Source organism: Podarcis gaigeae, assembly GCF_964106915.1.
Source record: "Podarcis gaigeae genome assembly, chromosome: 2".
NCBI lineage: Eukaryota > Metazoa > Chordata > Lepidosauria > Squamata > Lacertidae > Podarcis > Podarcis gaigeae.
Window position 1 is genome coordinate 24203646 of NC_139679.1, and position 15418 is coordinate 24219063.

General features: G+C 39.6%; 1 protein-coding gene across 29 annotated transcripts in view; it reads right to left on the minus strand.

The window, feature by feature from the left end:
* The window catches only part of BPTF (bromodomain PHD finger transcription factor), a 65185-nt gene that overhangs the window by 41426 nt on the left and 8341 nt on the right, over positions 1-15418 (minus strand). For 27 of the 29 annotated variants that reach the window (XM_083727319.1, XM_083727321.1, XM_083727310.1 and 24 more), the window contains exons 2-5: positions 9653-10475; positions 3415-3638; positions 1401-1610; positions 934-1122 (exon numbers count right to left, since the gene is read on the minus strand). In XM_083727319.1, coding sequence (XP_083583445.1) covers positions 934-1122; positions 1401-1610; positions 3415-3638; positions 9653-10475 — 1446 coding nt within the window. The remainder of the gene's footprint in view (positions 1-933; positions 1123-1400; positions 1611-3414; positions 3639-9652; positions 10476-15418) is intronic. The other 2 variants (XM_083727307.1, XM_083727306.1) reach the window with 1 other exon arrangement.

Below are 15418 nucleotides of genomic sequence, written 5' to 3' on the forward strand. Positions count from 1 at the left end.
TCTGCCGCCCAAGAGGCTCTCACTCCTTTGCATACCACACTAAAATATGAGCCAATGCATTCTGGGAGTTCTAAAAATAAACACAGTGCAAATCCATGCGAAACATAATTTTAAATTCCCCTCTGAAGAAAGAGTTTGCCCATGTGGAGGTAATGTGCCTGAAGATTTACTCTACTACTTACTGGTATGCCCAATCTACGAGGACTCAAGAACAAAGATTTAAATCTCCCAGTTGGGAGATTGAGATGAGTATGTGATAAACTTTTTATTAGGGAACAAGTCTCCTTACACCTCACAAAAAGTGGCCTGTTTTGCCTTTAGAGCGGCAATTTTAAGGAGAAAAGTTTGTGGGGATAAGTTAAATTCTTTATCGGGCAGGATGCCTGATTTTAATAATTATTTTAACCATGTCATGCATTTTAGTCTGCTTTCATTCTGTTTTATGTATTTTATCATTCATAACGGCTTCGGCTGAAATAAATAGTAGTACAGTGGTACCTCGGGTTAAGTACTTAATTCGTTCCGGAGGTCCGTTCTTAACCTGAAACTGTTCTTAACCTGAAGCACCACTTTAGCTAATTGGGCCTCCTACTGCCGCCACCACACAATTTCTGTTCTCATCTTGAAGCAAAGTTCTTAACCTGAAACACTATTTCTGGGTTAGCGAAGTCTGTAACCTGAAGCGTATGTAACCTGAAGCGTATGTAACCTGAGGTACCACTGTAATCCCAAATATTTGAAGGATGCAGCAACACAAGTCTATCCACATTAAATCTGGGATACTATTAATTCATTTGAAGACAAACATATCAGAGTGTCAGGGATGGCAGTGCAAACAAGCAGCACAAATAGCATACACTGTAAGTGGTTTTAGGCGATTTCCACTTACATAACTGTTATGCTCCTCTAAATTACAGAGGCATTTTTCTGTACCTGAGACATTCTTGAGGGCCTCTGATGTCACCAGCTTCTTGTTCGCCTCATTATCATCCAGGATTTTTGACTCATTTCCGACTGCACTCTTTCCTTCAGAGGTACTAGACTCTCCAGCAGGAGGAGCTACGCTGTTGCCTCCAACAGCTGATGTCACGGAGTTGCTTTTATCTATAGCATCTGTTTGCTCTACAGTTAACGAATGGGTAACAAAGTGCAACAGGTGTTTTAAAAATTAGCTTATACCAAGATGCCAAGTTTTACCTACACTGAAATGAAAGTTTGTGAAAACTGCTTGGACTATGTCACTGGGGAATGAGAGCTGATTCTGTGATGAGAAGAATGTCTGTCTAAAACTGAAATTGTTGACAGACCAAAAGATACAATAACAAATGCTATTAAAATGAAATACACGGGAGTAAACACTACTGCAGAAAATATGTTAATTTCGCAAGTATCGTCTTTACCTTCCTTTCTTCCTTTTTCAGAACTTTCATCTGGTGGTGTTTCTTTGTTTACATCCAGCAGTTGGTTCGAAAGTTCCTCTTTGCCATTATCAGTATCTGTACTGTCTTTATTCTCAACACTAGCCTTTTCCGTTTCCGTTTCATCAGCTATTGAGCTTTTATCTTCTGGTATTTCCCCCTTTCTGGCTCTGATTGCTTCCAGAATCTCTTCTAAAGCAAAAAATGGACAATAGACACCTAGTTCAAAGACTAGGGGCTCCAGAAGTATCCATTTTAACCCCTGACAGACCCATCTAACAATTGGATACATGGTCCACAGTGCAACTGACATTTGTGAAGTACTGTTTGCACATGTAATTTTTAAAAAGTCATTTAACAGGTGGATTACAAGTTGATACAGGCGACTCTCAATTTACATCGGGGTTATGTTCCAGGGATAATATGGAACACCAAAATCTTGTATAGTCAAAACACACTGGGTGCAATGGCGGACGGGATTGCCAAAGTTTTTCTTCCCTGGACCCTCAGACCCCCCCTTTTTTTGCCAAGTGTGTAAAGTTGAATATGCACAAGTTAAATGCATGTAAATTGCAAGTTACCTGTATACATAGTCTCAAAAATGGCAGGGATTGAAAACTGAATGGAATTTTGTGTACATCACTCAGTCAATATGGATAATCTACAACTCTACAAGCGATGTCAGAGAACATGCATTAATTGCTATTGATTCTGCAGATTAATTGAAGTTTTGATAACATGCATATATAGTAACCTAACAGATCTACAAATCTGTGGCTCCTGGACATTAATCTGGCTCCAAACATGCAAAGACTGAAAAATAAGGCTGAGCTGTGGGATTATGGAAACCTCAAGTTAGCAACTCTTCCAACAAGGATGATAATCAATCTGACCTCCTCCTGCCCTCATTTATTTATCCGCTGCAATATTTTCAGTGCTCTAGAACTAGACTCAGATCCCACTGCCACCAAGAAATCCATTTGGTTTGAAACAAGTGCAGACTTGAGAAGAAAGCTGCGCTCTTCCAAAAGGCAGGTTTCTCCAAAAGCAAAAGGATGCTCACTGCAAAATAGGGCCCTCAGTTTATGTCTCCAGTTGTTGCCCTGTTTTAAGGCACGCAGCCTAGATGTAGCCAGTAATCCAACCGTTTGCAAAGAAACAAACATTTGCTACGGCTGTTACAAAACAGAACACTGCCAAGAAGGGATGGTTGTGAATAAAAAGTATGGAGCAGGTGGTCTTGCCCATACTGACCCACTTAAGACTGAAGTATTATTTCTTCTATAAAGCAGTGGAGGTTTTGTAAATGCCACTAGGTATTATGATCAACTAAGGAAACTGATATGATCAACTAAGGAAACGGACAAACACTATACTGGTGACTATTTTTCAAAGGCACACTATAGCTAGCTATATTTAAGAGTGAAAAAGACAACCTTAAAGTCATCAGGAAGAGCTCTGTAGACTACAAGTGTTAGAGGAAGAATCACATTTTATCTTTTGCTTAAGAGCAAAAATATACCATTTTATCTTTAAATACACCCCCCCCACAGTATTCCACAGCCAACACCATTCAATTTGTTTCCTCCTGAAAAGAGCAGAGAAGTCACCTTCTGCTCACATCCTTCTGTATATAGATCTCTTGCAGTTTCTCGGGTTTTTTGCACTATTAAACAAAGTCTGCATAAGTTAGCGCTTTTTCTGGGGCAGCAACAAGGGTAGGCCTGGACCAATGTTCACCCATTTCCCTGAAAAAATCTATAAGGCCTAACAGGTTTAATCAAACCTTCTCAAATGTACCTAAAGGCTATATGTATTCCAGTGGCACCATAAATGAAGTCTGTGGAACTTGGCCTTCCCAATTTTAGCAGACATGCCCTTTTCCTCATAAACCTTTCTTCACTACAATACACGTCAATGAGGTAGAAATTCAAAATGCGCTCAATAATCCATTGTGTGCTGTTAGCAATTCCGGATTAGTTTTGTAGATTCTTACCATTTGCTGCAGCAAGAAAAGATTTGTTGCTACCCCGTGCTTTATTGGTAAGGTCCTCTGTTACATCCATATGCCGATGTATTTCTTCACGCATTTCTTCCAGAGTTTTGCAGATATCAGCTTCCCAGTAATCTTTGTCAAGGCATTCAATTAATTCTGCCAGCTGGACTTTTGTGCTATAGTACCAGATTTTCTTATCTTTCTCACACTCTGAATCTTCCTCTCTGTGACAGTATTAGAATAATTGTTTATGAGACAAATGAAACAAAGAAACAGGAATGAAAAGAATAACTGAGTTCATATCGTAAATTCACTGTTGAGCATGTATTTTTAGTTTACCACAAACAGCTATTACCAAACTCTAAAAAATGTTATGATAACATAATTCAATTCTTCCATAATTCAACTGCATAATATGAGTTGCCACATTTAAAAATTGTATTATCACAAAACACAAACCTTTTCTTCCCTTTCCAATACACAAATAATATGTTTCTTTACCATACCGTACTATAAAGTATTATGACATTCCCATACAAAAGGAATTTTCAATGATAATTTCAAAAATTAGACACTGAATCATTCGAAGAAATGATTATGAAAAATCTCAACATAGGTTTTATTCACCATGAAGTCCTGTACAACCAGTTAATCTGGTCCAATTATTGATGACTTGGAACTGTATAGCAAAAATATGCTGACTCTATTTCACACAAATATGGTGACTGTCTATTTCACACAAATCAGAATCATTAAGTGGAGGGCAAGCATTTTGGGTACAGGCATTATTACTTTACATCACATTTAGCCAATCTTCGTAGTCAGAAGAAATCTGCTGTCATGACTGACCCTGCCCATTCTCTTATTTTCGATATCGTGCTGAGCTTTGGGGGTGCTCCAAAGGAAGAATTAAAAGATATGGTCTGAAAAAATAATGCTTTGCCACTTTAACAAATCCACACTATGCATTGCGGAAATAATTCACTTTTAAAATTTAATAGTATTATATGACCTTTGCTTCTTTTTATAAATCCAAGAAGCAAGTAACAAATGTATGTACAACGAGATGAGAGTAAAGATGAAAGACTATTAAAGAAAAGCCCTTAAGGTGGGGAAGAGGATGGAGGGAGTGGAGGAGACCTGGGAGAAGATATAACACATCCAGTGTGGCTGCACATAGGCTCTGTTCACACATCATGATAAGCAACAAACCCCACTTTACTATGAATGACCAATATGTTACTGCACATGGCTCAATCACTCCTGCTTTGCTCCACCCTGTCTGAAACTTGGAAGAACAAGCTATGAAATACTATATGCAATGGCTTTAATCCTAATGTTGCATACAAAATTGCATTTAAGTTCTTGCACACCTCAGCCTACAACATGTCCTACTGCAAACAATGAAGTCTTATGAATTAAAGTGTCTACTTCTTTGTCATGTATCTAGATGACTGCCTGGTGCAATTGGTATGGAGCCCAGGGGTTCAGTGGCAGAGTGCATGCTTCACATGCAAAGGGTCTCAGGCTCAACTGAAAGTTAAAAATGATCAGGCAGCAGGTTTGGATGGGAAAGCCATCTCCCTGAGACTCTGGAGACCCACTGCCCCTCAAAACAGACAATGCTGGGGGCAAGATGGACTAATGCTCTGATCTGGTGCAAGGTGGCAGCATTGTTCTACACAAAAAAGTAGTTTTTGCTGAATCAGCTGGCATAGCAAGTATGGTAAAGGTAAAGGTAAAGGCAAAGGACCCCTGGACGGTTAAGTAGACTATGGGGTGCTCCACTCATCTCGCTTTTCAGGCCGAGGGAGCTGGTGTTTATCTACAGACAGCTTTCCAGGTCATGAGGCCAGCATGACTACATCGCTTCTGGCATAACGGAACACCGTTTACCTTCCCGCCACAGTGGTACCTATTTATCTACTTGCACAGGTGTGCTTTCGAACTGCTACGTTGGCAGGAGCTGGGACAGAGCAATGGGAGCTCACCCCATCACGCAGATTCGAACTGCCGACCTTCTGATCAGCAAGCTCAAGAGGCTCAGTGGTTTAGACCACAGCGCCACCCATGTCCCTGTAGCAAGTATGGAGTCAACCCAGGGACTGGAGAGCTGAAACCAGCACAAGGGACCAAGGCTCCTGAGAGGTTGTTTCATCTACATCACGGCAGGGAAATACCAGGCTGAGCTCATTCATTGGCCAGAAAAGAAGTGGCTTCAGAAGCTTCCTCCCCACACACTACCTGCCAGAGAAACACAGCAACAACTGCCAGTTGCACAGGGACTGCAGAAGTAAAGGAAAAGAACACTCTGGCCCTATCTATCCGACAATGGAAAAAGAAATACTCATTAGTACTCAATAAAGAATACCAGCAAGGGAAGCTCAGCCTGCGCTCCCCCCTTACACCCACTTATAGCTCACCACTGTGTTCTGGCATTAGAGAACTGACCTCCCTCTCCTACCTTTCCCATTTCCCTTTCCTTGTGTGTTCCTACAAACCTGATGGCAATGCCATCCCTTTTAACTGATGTGAGCAGCTGGGGGGGGGGGGCAACTTTTGTCTGAAAAGTGGAATACAGTACATATAGAAAAATATACAGTAGTAAGTAAATAGTTTGATGACATGCATTTTCCATTCAGACTTTGATATGGGAGACCCCCAGTTCATTTCCCTAGCGTGCACTGCAAATTTAGTATGTGTAATTATCTCTTTAAAGATTTACACTGCAGTCTTAATCAAAATATCAAAGAAGTCTAGCAAGAGGAGAAGTATCAGGAGCACCCAAAGAGTCTGGCCTAAATTTGAAGACGAGTTTTACCACTGGGCAGTCTCAGGGACACTGAACTGTCACTGTTTCAGTAAAAAAAACCACAATGAATTTTTCAACAAGCCCCTCTTACATGGCTTAAGGGAATATCTTTAGATATTGAGGCTTTACACAGAAAGGGGACTCGGCTACATTACTAAAGATACATCAAATTGAATGTGCTATAAACATACAACACCAGATGGTGCCAGAGAGCAGGAAATTTTAAAACACAGTTTTCCATAGTGATTTTTTTCTTTTGTTAAAACGATCTAATTTCTGACTTATTTATAGCATTTCTCCCCCCCCCCCCCATGTTTAGATCCACCTTGGGTCTACCTCAGATTCATATTATTCTTCACTGGCACAGATGCGAGGAGGCAATCAGAAGCTTTCTTTTCCATTCTTGATTAGCCAGTGTTCAGCATTACACCTGAACTCTAAACTGCACTTCATCTTTAACTATAGTAATTGAAAATAAGTCAGCTTTGTAAATCAGGGATTGAAATTTACTTGCTATCATATTCTTAAGACTAAATGCAGTTTGTGTTTGGACATCAATGATAGCCATATGCTTGTAGGAAACAAAGTAAAGAGTTGTTCTCTAAAATTTTATTATCTATATTCAACACTATACTGCTATAGCAGACTTATAAACAAGCAATAATGAGCCATATCGAAGACCAGCCCATTCTGCTATGCTGCTTACAATTTTTTTAATGGTGTGCCTTTTCTCAAGTACCAGTGTAAGATGTTTGAATAAAAAAAGAAAAGTTTTTCAGTTTCATAAAAAATTCTCTGCCCTGTTGCCTAGAGGCAATTTTTGCTCATCCTAGGTGAATAGATCACTGGCTGTTTGCAAGCCAACAATGAATCTGGTAGGAATCAATGGGAGTTTTTTTATCTTCACGGTAAAGGAAACTCCTTGAGAAGCAGATACGTCCTCTCAAATGATCAAAATACAAGGGCTTTATCCAGAGTGCCATCTTTTCTTTCTACAGATATTTACTGTACTCATTAGTGGTAAGATCACATGCCTACAAATGGATGTGGGTTTACAGAGAAAGACAGCAACTTTGCACTGAAAAAAGGTCCAACGGTTGATTCTTCAAAATATGAAGTACAGTGGTACCTTGGTTGTCGAATGGCTTGGCTCCTGAACAAATCGGCTCCCGAACGCCGCAAACCCAGAAGTAAGTGTTCCAATTTGCAAACGTTTTTCAGAAGCCGAATGTCCGACACGGCTTCCGATTGAGTGCAGGAAGCTCCTGTAGCAAATCGAAAGCTGCACCTTGGTTTTTGAACTGTTTTGGGAGTCGAATGAACTCCCGGAACAGATTAAGTTTGAGAACCAAGGAACCACTGTAGTATGAAATCCTCATACAAGCTGAGATTTCATGCCTGATGATCTCATATATGAGTTTTTACTACAGGAAGATGCATTGAGAAAGCTGCCATCTAGTACAGATAATGGTGTCAGCAGAGTTGCAATTTCTTTTTCCAACTGACTCTTAAAATAAACGGTATTTAAAATTTTATTCTTAGAAGAATCAGTGATCTAGCCCTTGGGCTTTTGTTGATATTCAGTAATTTGTAATATTTTCTGATGCATTCTAAATCTCAGGGTTCTGCAATCACGCCTCTACAAAAAATGACTTTGCACACTAAGCTCTACTACCTGGGTCATAACATAGCAGCTATGTTGCATTTGGATTTAAATGAAGTCACTGCCTAGGCTTGAATTTGTAAGTTATAAGAAAGATAAGAAGGAAAGAATGGATTCACAAAATACTAAAATTTCAGCAGTACTCTCAGGGTTAGAAAATTGTCACCTTGGTATGACAAGGTAAAGGTGCATAGAGGCTTTAAAAACCACATCGTCAGGAAAGCATTGTTTAATGTATGGAACCGTTACAAAGATTTGTTGGAGAATAAAACCCCCAGGTGGTTGTCACCCCTGGAAGCCAAGGCGGTAAAAAAACTTAATATGGACTCAGATTGGCCAAAATATTGCGAAATTTTAGAACATGATGGTGAAAATCTCAAACTACAGAGCTTGGAGAAACTAAAACCTAAAGTCCGAGATTGGCTACACTACCATCAGATTAACGAGATGTTTAAGCAGGACAGGAAATTAGGATTTCAGAAAGAGAGGTCAAAGTTAGAAACGGAATTATTGGAGCCCAATACTAAAAATTTGTCTAGAATGTATAATTTGCTGCTGAAATGGAACACGCAAGATGAAACAGTAAAATCAGCAATGATTAAATGGGCACAAGATATTGGTCATGATATCATGTTTGCAGACTGGGAACGGTTATGGACCACAGGCATTAAATTCACGGCATGTAGTGCCTTAAAAGAGAATATAATGAAAATGATATATAGGTGGTACATGACCCCAGTCAAGCTAGCAAAGATATATCATCTGCCCAATAATAATTGTTGGAAATGCAATGAATGTGAAGGAACCTTCTATCACCTTTGGTGGACCTGCCCAAAGATTAAGGCCTACTGGGAAATGATCTATAATGAAATTAAGAAAATCCTTAAGTGGACATTTGTTAAGAAACCGGAGGCTTTTCTCTTGGGCATGGTCGGCCAAATGGTACCAAAGGAAGACAGAACATTCTTCATGTACGCAACCACGGCAGCAAGAATCCTACTAGCAAAGTATTGGAAGACTCAAGAATTACCTACTCTGGAAGAATGGCAGACCAAGGTGACTGAATTTATGGGACTGGCTGAGATTACCGGCAGAATCCGTGACCAGAGGAGAGAGACGGTGGAAGAGGACTGGGGAAAATTTAAAGTTTATCTTAAGAACTGTTGCAAAATTTTGGAATGCTAAGATGTCAAGGGGTATGAGATAGAGAACTATAGCTGTTAAAGTTTAAATTAAAAAAAAAAATTTTTTTAAAGAAAATTAGCTATGAATTTGAACGAAGGATTGCTAAAAATTGTTGTCTTAAAAATAAGGGTGCAGTGAAGGGGAGGTTTGGGGAAGTCGTGTTATGTGTGTTTGTATGTTTTGTTATTTTTGTTTTTTATGTTTGTGAAAATCAATAAAAAATATGGAAGAAAAAAAAGAAAATTGTCACCTTGGAGAAAAAGAAAGTAATACTGCTGTTAAGCTTGTTCATTCAAAAAACATTAAATACAAACACTAACAGGATAACACAAGTTTTCTGTTGCCAGACCAGATCTTATGTTTCTAAACCACAACTTTTGTTTTGAAACTCTGTAAGCAGGAGCCTGGTATTTTTCAGTGATGGACACTTCATTTCGCCATTGGCTTCTCACCCCCCGCAGTGCAATTTCTACTGAATGGAGATAAAAAACACATTTTTGGCCCAATATAAAAGAAAATCCCATCTTCTTGAAAATCCACCATGCACCAATATTACTGTGCTTAGAACATTTACTTACATAACAAGCCTCCTGTTCAGGAACCAGTATTTCCGCCTGTTTCTGTCGTATCCAATAGGTTCATGTCGAATGTATGGTTTATTTTTTTGGATTTCAGCAATACAGTCCGTTACACCAGGCACCTTATGTGCTACACAAACTTCACACTGCCATTCATCCTCAGGTACCTCTTCAAGAGGTGGTTTCACACACTCCAAGTGGTACACAGCTGAGCAAGTTTCACAGCAAAGCAAATCCCCCAGTTTGTGACAAACTCTACAATGGTCATCGTATTGTATCACACCTTCCGACATTAATTCCTCGCGTGCAATGTTTGTTGTAAGAAACTGATCCACTAAAAACTGCAGGACTTCAATTTTATTCTCAACGGGTCCATAGGGGTAGTCGTCTGCCTCTTGGAAAGGAAGAACATGATGATATTCCTTGTCACTCTCACAATAAACCCGCAGAACCTCGGGCCACGTCATCCCGTCTATGAAATACAATGTGGAATTAACGCTATCTTTGAGGTCAGCAGGTCCAAAGGTAGTATTTGAAGTGTCTTCTTCACGTAAAACAGCTTTTAAAAGCACTATATGCATCTCTGCCATAAGTGTACACTGCTCCTGGCTTACCAGAGCAGCACAGAAGTCCTCAAAACGAAAAGGGGACAGTCGCAAGACAGTGCCAAAGTTCCGCAGTACCTCATAGATGGCAATAACATTCATTATATGCTCATTAGGCACCATTAAGTCCTCTGAGGATTTAGGCAAGTCAAGAGAAGGGACATCTTTTTCTTCCAGTATTGGAGAACGTGGACGATGTACTCTTTGTCTCCTCCTACCTGTAAGTAGAAAGGAACAATAAAAGATTAACAGGAAACAGAGGTAGATATAAGTTCACTTATTATACAATGAATGTGATGTGAAATAAGAACCATGTTAGACGTTTCTCGCACACTTCAATGGTCTTACACAGTTGTATTTTAAAAGTCTTGAACTTGCACTTCAACATAGTGAGGCTGACCCGACCTGGCCACAGTGATCCATGCGACGGTCATCTCCAGGCTTGACTACTTTAATTCGCTCTATGCGGGGCTGCCCTTGAAGCTGTCCCAGAAACTCCAGCGGGTACAGAATGCTGCAGCGAGGCTCCTCATGGGGTCTCTGCCATGGGAGCATATTCACCCAGTGTTTTTCAAGCTGCACTGGCTCCCGGTGGAGTACAGGGTCAGATTTAAGGTGCTGCTTTTGACCTTTAAAGCCCTTCACGGCCTAGGACCCTCGTACCTATGGGGCCGCCTCTCCTGGTATGCCCTATGGAGAGCCTCAAGGTCCATAAATAACAACACCCTAGTGGTCCCAGGCCCTAAGGAAGTTAGATTGGCTTCAACCAGAGCCAGGGCCTTTTCAACTCTGGCTCCGGCCTGGTGGAACGCTCTGCCTCATGAGACCAGGGCCCTGCAGGATCTGATTTCTTTCCGCAGGGTCTGTAAGACAGAGTTGTTCCGCCTGGCCTTTGGCTTGGAGCCAATTTGATTCCCTCCCTCCCTCTCTTTTTTTCTTTCTTTTCCTTCTCCTCCTGTGATGAGGCTACATTTTAATATCTTAATGTTCCATTATTTTAATGTTGTATTTTATTTTTGTTTTTAAGTTGTAATCATTCATCTTGTTTTTATTATTGCTTGTAAGCCGCTCTGAGCCCGGCCTTGGCTGGGGAGGGCGGGGTATAAATAAAAAATTATTATTATTATTATTATTATTATTATTATTATTATTATTATTATAACATAGGCAGTTATTCTTCTACCTTAAATTGAAACTAATATACCATGCGTGTTGCACTTTTACCAATGACTTTCCTTTGATGAAAACACCTGCCATTTACAAGGGTTAGAACAAAACGTGCCCCTCTGCAAAGGGAAGGGCTCTTTCCATTTCTCAAAGGAACCATTTTATATTGTAAACTGCCCTGTGATCCTCAGATGAAGGGCAATAAAGATATTTAATTAAGAACCATCACCACCACAAGGTAACCATTTTATCTGATTCCCTCTTCCCCATGTAATCTCCAACACCACTAATCCTCAAATTTTCAGGGGAAAAGAGGAATCAGCCAAAAGTGCCTTTCCACCTCCTTTTCTCTACCTCAAGCAGAACTTAGCTGAGCACAATCCAAGCCCAAATTTTGTTTCGTCTCCTAAATTTCAATTACGTGAGAGACAAGTTCATTTTTCTTGTTTAAGATATTGGTACGAGTGAAAGAGCTCTACAGAGCCATTGTGCCGCCTGTTTAAGTTTGCTGAATCTGTGGGCTTTCAACAGTTCAACGAAAACATTACAGAAATATATTGCTTTCCCAGATGTTGTAGGGTTTCAGTCCAGGAGGCATGACATGCATATATGCAATGACTGCATGGCAGCTTGAGCTGTACTTTCTGGTTTTCACTGCACATTCCTCACTGCTTACAAATCAACCTGCTCTTTAAAGTGAAGAGGCAATGTGAACAGCTGTGGTAAAATCTGAAATGAATTTCCCTCTACAAATTCAAAACACTTTTTTCTTCCTAACTGTAATTCAGTTGCAAAAGCTGGAAATGTTCCGTTTTCTCTTCAGTGATGTACAAAAACATATTACTAACTGCAAATGGGAGAAATCACAGCACTCTAGGAACACTTTACTAAATAATAATTGCAGCGGTTTGCATTCTGATGCACTCAAATCTAGAAAACAGTTTACCCTGGATTATAGTTTCCATTTAAATTATATCTCTCTTTTGCTGAAGCTACTCATCCATATTTTATACAATGTTTCTCTGATCACAAAAAAGCAATAAGCTGTCTAATTCAGAGTAGTTTTGAATTCTTCTTTCAATTTCACAGCAGTAGCGTAACAACTAGAGATGCAAAACACTTAAACATATTCAAGGTACTGTAGTGGTAAATAGGTAAAGGTAATGTAAACAGAGTTTCCGTGTGCTCTGGTACTTGCCATGGTGTTCTGTTGTGCCAGAATCCATTTAGTCATGCTGGCCACATGACCCAGAAAAGCTGTCTACGGACAGCTCCCTTGGTCTGAAAGCAAGATGAGTGCCACAACTCATAGACGCCTTTGACTGGACTTAACCGTCCGGGGGTCCTTTACTTTTACCTAGTTGCAAATGCTGTGGGATCCAAAGCCTTTCTAAAGAAGATTAAAAGTGAGTAGAAACCTGATTGATTGATTGATTGATTGATTGATTGATTGATTGTTTTTAAACTCAAAAGTTTTGGACAATTTGACACAAACCATGTTTTCTAGGTACAGAAGTTATTTTTTCCCCTTTTAAAATCTCTCATGACAAATTCCCAGAGACTCTTCCTCTCCTCTAGTTGCAACCTGCTATCACTAGATAGAAGCACTTAAGCATCAGATAAAGCAAGAACACTGTGACACAATAAACCTGAGAGGTTCCCTTTTTATTTTTGCTATTGGATGCTGGTCGTTATGTAATTTTGTTATATTTATAGTACTAAAATGTTATTTTCTGTACGTAATTATATTTGCTACTGTGTCGTTTTGCTGGGCTATTATGAAATTATTTTTGCACTGTTTGGTTTTGAAATGTTTTCCTGTTTCCTTTGTTGTAACCCACTTTGAGAATGAATTTTATGTGGGAAAGCAGCATACAAATAAAATGAATGAATGACTTGTTGAGTGAATCACTTGGCCCAGATTTATTTCTAATCTTTCACTGGACTCCTGTCACTAACAAATGGTTGTCATGTCAAGGTCGCTATGAGGACAAAATTTAACTGGTAAAAGACGCTACTGATTTCTTAAAGAACTCTTGAAATCCATATAATGTATGTGTGTATTAAAAGTGCACAGGAAGGGGGAAATGCCATTGGTGGTGCTGTTTTGAAACTACCAATATTGTTTATTTAGATGGTTCAAGGTTCACTCAACAATTACTTCAGATTACTCAAAGCTTATTCTGGAGCATCAGGCATAGTCCATGCTTCCAATGAGGGGGCAACACAAAAATGGGCCGTTTCAGTGGTCTCCCCATGGTGCCATTTTTATTGATCCTTAGGAACCAAGCAGTGTTAGAAAATCGGATATATAAGTTAGGTGCCAAATGGCACTTGGGCTCTAGGTTACGGTTGCCACAACGGAGTATCTATTCGCCAGAAGGTTTGACTAGATGGCCCTCAGCATCCCTTCCAACACTACAATTATCTGATTCTATGATCTCAACTACATTGCTTGATTGTAGCTTGCTCTTACAACAATCCACTGGTCCCCAGTAGGCAAGGAGAAGTAACACACAGGGGAAACGGAAATAGTATTAACTATGAACTAAAGCAGAGGTTTTTTAAATGGTGGTCGCCAACCTGGCACCCAGAAATCTCCATAGTCTCAACTGGACCCGCACCTGTAGCAAAACGTGCCTGGTACCTGCGGAATTTCAAACACTGGAGCCAAGCAAATAATATATTTTTTAAAAAACCAGGGCTTTTGGTCTTTAATTTGAAGGGCTTCAAGTATTTGCGGCCTATTTTAGTGCAACAGGATCTGTAGGACCAGTCCTTTATCTGTAGAGATGCACTGGTTAAGTTTTCATTGGTTGTGCTTTTTAAATTTGGTTTTAGTGTTTATGATGTGTTTGAAAGTTGCTTTAGTTCACTTCTGTGAGAAAAGCTAATAATAATAATAATAATAATAATAATAATAATAATAATAATAATCCAGTTCAACTGCCCCAAATGACATTTAGTAGTTTTCCATTTTAAATAAAGTCTGGTTAATATATCAAATGCTGGCCTAAGAGACATAATAAGCCTCGTGGCTTTCACCATTTTCCTAAACCTTAGTATCCATCACAGCCCTTGCTTAGGAGGACACCCCACGTCTATGGCGCCATATACTTTTCCAAAGTTAATATTCCGACCTTCTTAGTTTTTGGTCAGTGGGGGAAGACTATTCCAAATAACTCTTAAAAATAATTCTTAAAAAACCATCACTTTCTTGAAGTGATAATGAACTTTTTCATGAGGAGGCAACTACATCCATCTTGCACTTGTAATGTGCCTGTGAGTTATTCAAGGTATTGATTTGTCAATAAATTACTGCAAAATTTAGGACAGACTACAGTGGGGAATCTTGTGTTTCAATTCTATCAATCCCCACAAAAATAAAGCTCCCTGGGCTTATCACGTGAGGAATTCTACAGTTAACCTGGAAACAGGATGCATCCTGATTTAAACCTGATAACTGCATATATCTTGTTGGGGGGAGGAGCACAGATACTTAGCATGACATACACTCAACATAGCTATGACTCTGCACTTTAAATTCTGCTACAGCTGACTATAGAAATTAGGGCAGAGCCAACAGCTGCCCTACTGGTTCACAAAACAAAGCTCTGAAAAGAAGCACTCCAAGTTATTATTTAATTCACGTTATGAGGCTAGTTTGGTTGTGGGTCTTTAGTGTAATGGACTTCAGGACATGACAGGGTTATCAGGGTTCCAGATTTGAGAACTGTTAGCAACAGGGTTGTCTGCCATATAAAGCTTAATAAAAACAATATAATCATGGCCAACTTCTTAAGTTTGATGGGAGGCTAAAGACTGTAAAAATCTTTCAATTAACTGGATTCTGGATTGGATGAGGCTTTAGTTACACGAAAGTCCTGAATGAGAATGCACATTCCCTGATATACATAGAGATATACCCAGCCAGTTTAACAAGATGCAGATGTTCAAAGGGAAATGTGTACCCAGGCACACACCTGCATGAGTA